The sequence below is a fragment of the Acanthaster planci genome, linkage group LG04, assembly GCF_054643075.1.
Source record: "Acanthaster planci isolate LZ-2023a linkage group LG04, COTS_SCS, whole genome shotgun sequence".
NCBI lineage: Eukaryota > Metazoa > Echinodermata > Asteroidea > Valvatida > Acanthasteridae > Acanthaster > Acanthaster planci.
In genome coordinates this window covers 5972344-5983668 of record NC_141780.1, presented here as the reverse complement: position 1 = coordinate 5983668, position 11325 = coordinate 5972344, and the positions used below count along the sequence as shown (strand labels likewise).

Here is an 11325-nt window from a genome sequence, read left to right as displayed (position 1 = left end):
TCTTAATTTGTGAAAATGAAAGCCGAATATCATTACTCCGCTATTTTTTCTACTTTGGAAGAGTCATCTACGTCCATGGAGACTAGGAGAATTCTGCTGTACAGAGTGGTTTAAGAGAATGTGCTCACAATATTTAGGTAAAGCATCGACGCCGTAGTTGTTCTGTGGTGCACTATGGAGACGTGAAGAATATGTAGTGTACCTTTGTCAATTATTTATGAATAGTTTGTTTATTTGTACTTAGAAAATGTGAGTAGTATTTTGCCTGAAATTCATTAATATTAATTCATATGTATAGTAGTAACGATTTTCGCTTTTAATTATACGCCTTTATAGTCGTAGGTATGAGTCCCGCGTACAAAGACACAGAAATTACAAGCTGTTATTTTCCTGCATTTGACAAAGTTTTTTATAAGTTTTGGGAGTAAACATTGTAACCAGGCTTAGATCCTTCAACCCTCAACATTTTCTGCGATTTTTTTCCGCGCTAAACAGGAGTGTTTCATGTGGTGTCCCTTAAAATAAATGGTTTACTAAATTGTGGGTAGCCACTTTCAGAGCTGAGCGAATACAGGGTGCAGTTTTATTACCATTTTGCAGGTGTCTTCGGGGAAAGGCGAATTAAAAAAAACTGTGGCTAACCCCCATAAAATTTAAACGAAAAGTGACCTTCTTGCCATAATCTTGAATTTTCGGGGAAGAAACGGAGGTCAACCTCTTCACGAGAGACAATAGGCGCTGTTTCTATGGTCCCGTATTTGATGTAGAGCAACCTACAATTGCGTCAGAATTGCGTTAACATAGCTTTGATATATTGTCCAATCGTATGGTAGATACATGGTAGAAGAACTAACGCAGCATGCCCACAATTACTGAGCAACATACATGGGAATCATTGTGTAAAGCTACCAGACCGAGGCTCTGCATGCCTAGGGTGGCAGCGTGCAAAGGGCGAATAGGTAGCAGGTCTTGTTTCTGTTGTTCTTTTTCATGCATTCTTTCTCACTTTGCGTTTTCGTTAAGAGTATACTGTTGAAGAACAGTGTTTTGGTTTGGTTTAGTTTTTTTTCATCAAATGTAATTAGAAAGAGCGTTGCGACCAATTATCAGCATTGTCTCCAGGAAATAAATATTTAAACATGAGCCACAACAATGTTTAGCCTTTCTTGCTCAAATTTGGATTTCTCTAATAATCGTTTCTAAATACAATATAAGATACCACACATCAATCATTATTACGTGCTTGCTAATATGACATGCCGGTCTGATGAGAAATTATGTGCGTGGCCATACAGAGTGGAAGAAAAGACACGGCCACAATGATAATAGCGTCTGTATAATGTTTTATTCAGAAACGTGGACTAAGATCATTGAAAGTGTGGTGCTGACGAAGCTATCGAGGAAGGTCAACAGCAACTTGAGTAGCCACAGTAGCCCAGACGTTGGTGACTACTGTATCTAGGGGATACAGTGGGTGTCCTGGAAAGGAAGTCGGTACTCTCTGAAGGGGTGTGAAATGAAAATGAGACGCAGTGCCGTTACCGCCCAGTAGTAGTAAACAGTGTATCACAAGTGCCCTCAAGGTGCTCTCGAACGCATTTCCCCCGCCACTAAATTTCAGTTCATTAATGCAACTACCAAATCAGAGTAGTTTCCGAGCATGAGTCCAGGCACATTGACAGACCTTTCCTTTTGCCACGTCAAATTTGCCATTTTTGCCAGGTGGTGCATGGTTAGCAAATGGGTCCTGAGCTGGACCAAGAGAGGACGCAATTTCCTAGCAACGGAGGCTCTTTTGTGGAGAGAGCATATCGTTGGTTCACGAACGACTACGAAAAGCAAGCGTTGCACTCGCATCGCTGCCAACAAAACGAACACTCCCCACCAAAATGGCTCTTTTTTATCAATGAGGGGGTACTTCTGCTCAAGGCAGATTGTGGCCTGTCGTCAGAGCAGAAACTAAAGAGTATTTCACAAAGTATTCGAAAATGAACGGATGAATTCATTGCAGCTTTTGTCGTCTACTCAAAATCTTTTGCCTAAAACATGGAACCGAACGATCACGCCGTAGTTTGAAAAAACTAAACTCCCATAGGAATAACTTAATCCTCTCAAAAAGGCTATGATTTCTTTTTCATACAAAATCAATCATCAGGACAAACAATGTACTGAGACGGATAATTGCAGTGATGTCTGAACAATTAGAGATATTTTCCCAAGCTATTGGAATTTCAAGATTCTGCCGTTTGTAGATTTAATGGCATGTAGTAATGATTTAGCAATGAACGTGGAATTAAACTCATACATTAAAACTTAAAATATCAAGTGTTTTCAATGTTATAACCCTTAAAGAAAAACTTAAAAGACAGGTCGTGATTTTTCTGTAGAGAAATCGATTCGAATATTGTCAAGGCCGATTCATAGTACGGCCGAAAGTAAAAGCGAAGCGAATTTGACGATAAGTGAGAATCATTGGAAATTTCAAGAGTCCGTGCGACTGATTGCTTAGTCAACACTACCTAACTTTAGTTTCTGTTCAGGACCCACTTTCTGCTTACTTTTTGAAAAGAAATAATGGATTTCGTTGTGAGCATTTTATATACGGTAAGGTTAAATTATTGTAAACACCTATTGTTATCACAGGCCTATAGAACATGTATAAAATTTATACACTACGTGCAAATGTATTTTATTTCTGACTGCACTTTGTCAGTAAGAGGAAGAGTTTAACACTGGGAGAAAGGTGTTTAAAGACTGGGAAGAAGGATCGTAATATCTTTCAGTTAACAGTAATCTGAGCATCTTTTCAATTATACAATTATAAATAGCATGACATTGCACGACATATCCCTGGTCATGGTCGAGTGAAAGCGCTAGCATTTCAGAAACGGCGTACCTCTTAATTTCACAAGAACGCCATTGCTAACCACTAACAGATAAAGAACACAGCCTCCAGATGTTTGGGCGGCCAAAAGGGCCAAAATTAATTTTAACAAAAATAAATAATTACGAGCAAACACAATCTTTGGCCTTGGGTTTTTTTTTTCCAAACAAACAAACTCAACGCGAATCAAAAGAAAATTCTTAACCAAACTAACTTGGCTCCATCGTTGGGGGCGTCCTATACCATACTCAACCATTGTGTTGGCGGGCGCGATTAGGTGATGTCCACGATCACGCAAGCGGGCTGTCGATTTTGTTGCCCAATATTATTTGGCAGTAATTTTGACATAAACTAATTGCCCTTTGTTTCTGGTTAACATTTATTGAAGATTGTTTCCAAACGGGGAAGTAAAATTGGAGAATTCATGCAACTATCTACTGATAGCGCAATGCTTTAAGTAAAAACAAAGGGCAATTAGTTGATGTCAAAATTATTGCCAAAATAATATTGAGCAACAAGATCGACAGACTCCGCCTGCCAACACAATGATTGCGTATGGTATAGGACGCCCCCAACGATGGAACCAAGTTAGTTTGTTTAAGAATTTTTTGTATATAACGGGTTTGCCCTTACCCAACGTATCTTTATAAGCACTGTATGCTCAGTGCTTGTCCGAGAGCTTGCGAAAAAAAAAAAACCCTCACAAGCTTACTCGGGTGGGACTCGAACCCACGACCTCCTGCTTACTAGTGCAGATGTCTTAACCACTCGACCACCGAGCAATAATTTTTTATTGATTCGCGTTGAGTTTGTTTGTTCAAAAAAGACCGGGCTGCCAAATGGGTCAAAATTAATTTTACACAAAATAAACTATTATACGTTGGAACCAAATTTGTTTCAGAATTTTTCAAATGATTTGCGTTTAGCTTCGTTGTGAAAAATTGAAGTAAACTGCTGGCGACCTTTGGTTTGGACTTTTTTTTCAATTATTTCGTATTTTGATTTACTGTTTTGATTTTGGGAACTTTTGGGGGCACATTGTTTTCAGATGTTGGTTATTTATTTAAAAAATAATTTCTGTTATAATTTATAGTTTACTATTTACATTTTGATAAGAAAATGCTTTTCGCCCGTTATTATTCGTTTTTGGTAAAATTATGTTTTGTGACATGCAACTTGTAATTTTTTAATTACAATTTTTAATAATTTGTTTCTCAAATGGTTTTGGTGCTTTTTTTGTTTTATCATTTAGATTTTTGAATAAGAAGATTCTGTTTGCTCGTAATGGTTTATTTTTGTTAAAATTAATTTTAGTCCTTTTGGCCGCCCATACAGAAGCCTTAATTTCACAATGAACCAATCCTTATAAATTATTACATTTGCCCGAGGACCCGTTCTGTTTTATTCGTCCTTATGTGCACCGTAGCACGAAAGTGCAAATGTAGAATCGTATACTTTAGTATTTTACCACGGAGACAATCCTGCCCGGTTCATCTAGGTGGAAGGTCGAAAGGAAAATTTAAGGAACCGACTCATCCAACAGGACTAAATCCCTGTTGCGTCATTTTGCTTTAAAAGTCACTGGTGTACGTGCAGCAAGCGTATGTCGGGGCTGTTTCAGGAGGCTTCTTTCCTAAATATAATAGGCTCAGACGAACTTCGACGGTTTCTCTTTTTTTCTCTGCTTGCCGCGCTCTGCAACATCCGTGGAGGTTCTCCATCCAAATTGGTAAGATCACAAATGTCAAGCTGCATAAAAGCTCCTGAGAAAATTCCCTTGTTATTCTTTAAATCGTTGTTTATTTCTGACAATGGTCATTAAAAAGAAATCAAAAGTCAATGCTAAATCACCCAAGAAAAAAAGCCACACTCTTCATGCAGCTGCTCTTTCGTCTCGCTGTTTATTTTGTAAACCTCACCAAATCTGGGGAAAAGATTGACCTAATGGGGAAGCAAACGTATAGAGCAGGGTCTATTTACAGGTGGATTGCATCGAATAATGTTGTTCATCAAATCGTTATGAACTGGCTCTTTATAGTAACATGGATTTGGATAAAAAACCATCGAGTCAACTGGAAACTGCTACATTGTATCTCGTTTACAATGAATTTCGCACCTGGAGTGTAGTGATTAATTCCCAGGGGCAAGGGTAAATGCAGTGATAATGTGAATGTATGCTATGTTTATTAGGTTTATTGGGCTTTATTTCTGGTTTCTAACGAGATGGTTGTTAACCAAACTGATCCGGTAGAAAAAACACACGTGAACCGAAACCGATCCCACCCGATCTGGCCAGAATAATGGGAAGACCGATCCGATCTGACACATAGTCTGTTTCGGAAACATATCTCGAAATGTTCGTCCTTGATAAAGCAAAGGCTGGGGACTTGAAATCCACCGCAGGCTTGTAAAGAAGCCACTATTTTTCAGTTCAGCATTGATTTTACAACATTTTGGCCAGGTCGTAGGCCTACAAACTTCTCTCCAGAATTCAGTGAAATTTCAAAGAGAGGAAGTAAAAAAAAAGTTGGTTCAAAATTCAATAATTTCTCAATATTTCTGTCGGTGACCTTCAGTTCCACAAAGTTTCACCAGTAGATTGGGTTTGCTTACAGGGATCTCGCATGACTAAAATATATAGTGGGTAAAAAGGAGGATTTTTTGTTTGTTCCTAAAAACCCAAAGGTGTTATAGAAGACATAAGTGTAGTTTGTTGTTACTGTAATGGAGGGGGGGTCCTGTTTGTATCTACATAGGAAGGAGTGTATCAGACTTAAACATGATGTCTATGTAGTTGCAATTGCTGTTGCTAGAAGGAAGTTTATTTGTTGAAGTGTGACTAACACCTCCCAATCACGGTCTCGAGAATCCACATACAAAGAAATCGTTCAGAAGCAAGTCATCAAAACTAAAGCAAGGATTCCTGGAGTTTGGTGCTCTCCATGAGGTTGTCTCTGTATTTCATTTTCAAAACATTTTCCTCCTTTGAGGGTCTCTGTCTTTCATAAATCCATGTTTCTTTCCAAAGAACACCTTATGCAATATCCATACGATTGGTTTTCGTACTAACGTTTAGTATTGGCTTTTTTCAGAAGCCTCCTATCTTGCCTTGTAAGCGAGGCGATCCGATCTTGGTAAAATTTGATACTTGAGGGATGGTGGGAACACATTATAGATTACCAACCTTGCACTCCAACGGGTATTTACGGATAAAAAGTCATGCTACTTTTATTGTCCCAAATGTTTGTCATTTTCAGGCTACGCCTCTAATTGGAGCATCAAAGTTAGGCTCCTTCCTTTTCAGGCTCCTTGTTCAATGAATGAAGTGAATTATCGTTATACCATACAGAGTAAGTGGACGAAACACGCCCAGCAAGATCTAGTCAAGAATTCATTACAGCCCGAAGCTGACATTTCAAGCACAAACAGCTAATTCAAGCTCCGTACTCACCAGTATCTCAGCCAAAACAGGTGTTCATTTTACTCCTAAGTGGCCAAAGGCAATTAATGAAACTGAATATCTACCACAATATGGGTACATATTTTACTCCCAGATGAATGAGAAGCAATTTTTAGTGACAGACTATCTTGCCTAAGACACACTAGCTGTCCAACCCCAACCGAAAGACAGGTTTAGTTCTAGTCTAGGTTCCTGTATTCTACTGGTGTCAACCACTCTTAAATAGTAAAGCCTGGGTCATATGGCCATAACGAACGCCGACGGCACACAGGACGTCAATATGCAGGCAGTCCCAGAGGAGATGCTGCGGGACGTCATTCTACCAAAAAATTGAACAAAATTTTGTTTGAAACTCAAACAATTCTTTGTTTGCCCTTTTAGCTTAGGTTTTCACTCTTACAAGCTTTTTGATACCGCGTTTTGATGTATTTTGTTTGTGGTCAACTATTTTGTTTACAATTGGGCTGCATTACCTTAGTAATAAGGACAAAGTGGCTAAAATCAATAGTTTAAGAGATGCATCGTAATTGTACATGTGTTTAATCGTTCACGTTACCTTCATGAATTATTAGTGTTTGTCATTGTCAACTTCCAAAGAACTGTACTTTATAAATCTCCAGCAGGCGGATGAAGGATTTTTCAAAAGCAATTCAGAAACACAGAAACGAACGCGTTTCCAACGATTTGTTGAACGAACACCTATTTGGGACACTATATCTTAGGATTGGTTTTTGTCCTACGAACGCATGTTCACGCAATCAGGAACGGCCTTTAGTCTACGGGGTTTTAAAGATATAAAAGCCGTAATTGCATTGGATTTTTAAAACAAACTTCAAATTGCACCTTCGTGTCTTAGTTAATCTTCATTTTCAATTTTCGTTTTACTATTTCAAAGGATGTTTTGCTATGGTTTTGCTTTTATGATAGTATGTCCAATTCATAGCAAATGTATGACGGCATCCAAAAGAGACATCTTTATTGTTATATTGTTCTGTACACAAAAAAAATATGAAATAGATTTTTATTTTGCTAATTCATTATTGTGCACACCAATAAGCAAGCAGCAACCGTTAATCAGAAATGATTTAGTGAGTAAATTTGGAATTCACAAATTGAATACAGGACCTATGCACTGAATTAACCATGTCTTCCCACGATGATACGATGAATCACAGCAGCTGAAAAACTTCAAATATCATACAATTTAATTCACATTTGAATGTATGCATTTAACCTAAAAAGGAAGTCAAACTTTTTTCATACAATGAAGGCGTGTACGAAATGGCAGACAAAATATTTTGGAACCGTTACTGCAGCTACATTTTACTGTATTAACATTCACTTGAATTTTCCATATCAGGCAATCTTATGGAATATTTAATAAAGGCATAAATGATATACCTTTCAGTGCGATGCTGTGACTCGATTATGGCATTCAACGATGTTTCGTAAGCTGACAACCATCTTTACACAAAACGATTCTTATCCTTATCCGTCTACCCGATGAGTAATCACCATGGGTCATCGATAATTGAGTTGTAGCCGATTGCTTATACGTTGCCTGTACCATCATAAGTCGTCACCATTATATCGAAGTTTGGTAATAACTATGCATGCCCTTTTGTAAGCAATCATTACCATGCCATACTGTACACTGTGTATGTACCATAATCAGCGCAGTCCGAGTTTTTGGAGCATCATTTTCAATTCTAGATTCTCATTTTTTTGGCCTCGGGAATAATTTGTTTGCTGAAATAAAAAAGCTTATATGATTCAATGAGTGATTCCTATGTTGTGCTTTAAGTTTTAAAACTATGATTTTCCAAAAGGAGTAATTCGATCCTTTGATATCTGCACCTTGCATAGCCATCGATTAGGGATAGCGTACGAGCTTATTCATTCCCTGGCATCTCGCATTAGCACGTAAACTCCGTTTCTTTTCAAATGTCCTTATTCCACTTTGGTGATTTTTACCCAATCAACATAATTACCTTAACTGTGAGACGAACAATCCGAGTTGTTTTTCTTCTCTGATTTCCATATTCTGCACAATGTAACATGCTTTTACACAATTTCGGGAATAGGCCGACTTGAGATTTCAGATTTTTGTGTGATCTTTTATCCTTCTTGCTGAAAAGAACGGCTTCAGGGACATGAATAATTTGAATACATGTCTAGATTTTCAGAAGCACAACACGCATCTCAGCCTCAGAAGAGCCTTGCATAGGACTAATTACTCAGCCATGATTATTTGATCTGGAAAACACGGAATGACAATCAATTTAAATGCTTGTTCCATTATAATAAAACTGAATTTCCAAAGACGATGTAAATTCTGTGGACTTGTGTATGTATAAAGCAATGACATAACTGGCTAAATTCAAAATACTGATGTGCAGATAGTTTTCCTAATTAATGTTGTGTTACTGAAATCTCGACCAAAGTTATCAGTTCTTTCTTTTAAGGAATAATTCACCGCAAAAATGAGAACCATGAGAATAAAAGGGGGTGCCCTTTGACAAGAAGTAGGGACAACAGGTCCATGGACTTGGGTCAGATTTGGGGGTGAAAATTTCTTCCTCCTATCACGCTGCATTGAATGTAACTGATGATGTAAATGGCAAAGCAGAAAGTGCGGAGAGAAACATCGTTATTCTGAGGAGGTTGGCCCAGACTTTCTAGTGAAAACTATTTGTTGAAAGGCTGATATTGCTGCAGTTTCCATCAACTACGTATTTTTTAATTGCATCGTTTGGTGCTTAAATCTTTCAGAGGCTTAGCTGACGTGATGGTTGTGGAACTTACGAAGATGTTATTTGCACTGGGAGTGATTATCATCGCTGCTGGTAAGTACGCCTTTGATCACACGTATTAATTTTGGGCAAATCGAACAGGTTGACGTCTTCTATTCCAAGCGTACTCTCACGTGCTGCGTACATGGATTTAAAAATACTCCTCATGGCTGTAAGTGGCGTTTACCATTCCTGTTATGTACCCAGAACTACAAACTCGTGATACCAATGGAGCTAACAATATGGTTTTGTTTTGTTTCATTCTGAAAAAAAATCTGGGTAGAGGAAATTGGCGCCACCATGCTTTACTATTGCTGGTATAGGATTCCGCAAAAATAGTAAAGAGAAGCTGTTGGGGAGAACATTTAATGTTGATGACCATTGTGTGTGTGCGAATGTGTATTTTGCTACGTGATGCACTGTTGTAACGTTAAATCACTTAGTCTTTACACAGCAACATTCCGTGCAATGAGGTTAATGATTATGTTATCACCTTAATATGAACAGCTACTAACAAGATCTGTGAAATGGCCGAATTGTTAAGCTCGCGGTCATCAGATCGTTAGAGAGTGGGTTCGAATCCCCCTTGTGGCTTTTTATTTTCCCAACGCTTGCTGTCAGTCAGTAGCTATAAGAGACTCTAATTCACGCCGTCAAATACCAACAGTACCTTAGCCTACCGGGTAAGCTCTTCTGCTGGGACTGTCCGCGAAGTCCAGGTGAGCGCCTTAGTACAGGTTCGAGACGTATGGCCGAGTCGGCGGCCAGGGCTTGGGGGCCTGTCTCGTTCCTCCCTTGCATGGTCGCTCGAACACTTTTGGGGTTAAATGGATGGGCAGGGAAGGCAGTGCGGTGGGCCGGGAACCCGAGACCCAGGAGAGTCCTATATGGAAGCCGGTAACTGCGATTCCTTGCGAATTTCAGGAGTCCGTGCGCCTGAATGCTTGGTCAACACCGCATAACTTTTGGATTTTTTCCCTCTGAGTCACCACTTTCTTTATTTCCCTGGGCGCAGAACAAACAAGGCAATTTTTTAGGTTTGAACGCGATTAGTTAAAGAATTGATGCTGATTTATTTTCACTGGTACATTTAATTTCCTAAATTTTCGACAATAAAACTGATCCCAACCGGGTTGGGTCCATTTCTTCTCAGTGATCTCAGTATAAAAGCTGTGAGGTGTATAGTGAATGTTTATGTATCAACAATGACAGATCCAGGGATGTCACAGTTGCGCGGCACTCGTCTCCCTTTTTTATTGATAGAAATACATTTTCATTTGTTATAACAACAAATTTAGTTTACTTGCAACAACAGAATAATTAGATATTTTCAAAGAGAAATTCTTACAAAAGATACATCCCATATCTTCGTAGGTCACCCCAACGCTACAACAAATGTGTTGCAACTGCCGTTTTGCACAGTTATGGCAGCAATGACATGGTATATCTTCAACGACGCACTCCTGCAAAACAGTTGGACAAAATGGATAATTATCTTGCTTTTCTGGTACAATTGGCCCGAAATATATACACGCGCCATACGGCACAATGTTGTGTCTATGCGCGCGGTCCGCTCTCCGGCCAGACATGACAACACTGACCAGGGGAATGGAGATGGGGGCTGGAAAGCGTATGGCTATTGCAACAATGTTGTCTAGGATGGTAGGTAGGGCCTCAAAATGAAATCCGCATGTAGACCGAGTCGGGAATTGAAACCATACCGCAGAGACAACAGGCAAGGGAAACACCAATACGCCAAAATAAGTATAGACAACAAACTAATAATTTCCCTGATCAAAGCTTTAAACAAGGCACGCATTATGTATTACTCAAATACTCATCTATTGCAGTTTATTATGTTTGCTTCTGTTAAGTATTTAATTCCACTTCTTTCTAATTTATCTTTTCCTGAAAACAACTCTGCTTTTCTAGCTGATCAATCCGAAGAGATCTCTACATAACTGTGCCTTCTTTATAAAATGGATGTGGTTACTGAAGGAAAGCTAAAGGAAAGGAAAAAATTCTTGCTAAGAGTAATAAGAATTGATTAACTTTCTTGATCGGAGTATTTGCAAATGTTCAAACACAAAGGCACATGTCGGCGTTGCATTCACTGAGAAGTGATTTTCAAGGTCACTTGATAATGATAGCTTTATAACTTTGACCAAATCATCACTGACACCTGAACT

General features: G+C 38.8%; 1 protein-coding gene across 1 annotated transcript in view; it reads left to right on the top strand.

Moving 5' to 3' along the window:
• The first annotated feature begins 4313 nt into the window (after window positions 1-4313).
• The window catches only part of LOC110974247 (uncharacterized), a 31031-nt gene continuing 24019 nt past the window's right edge, over window positions 4314-11325 (top strand). Inside the window, exons 1-2 of the mRNA XM_087135433.1 lie at window positions 4314-4613; window positions 9117-9190. Coding sequence (XP_086991559.1) covers window positions 9133-9190 — 58 coding nt within the window. The 5' untranslated portion in view covers window positions 4314-4613; window positions 9117-9132. The remainder of the gene's footprint in view (window positions 4614-9116; window positions 9191-11325) is intronic.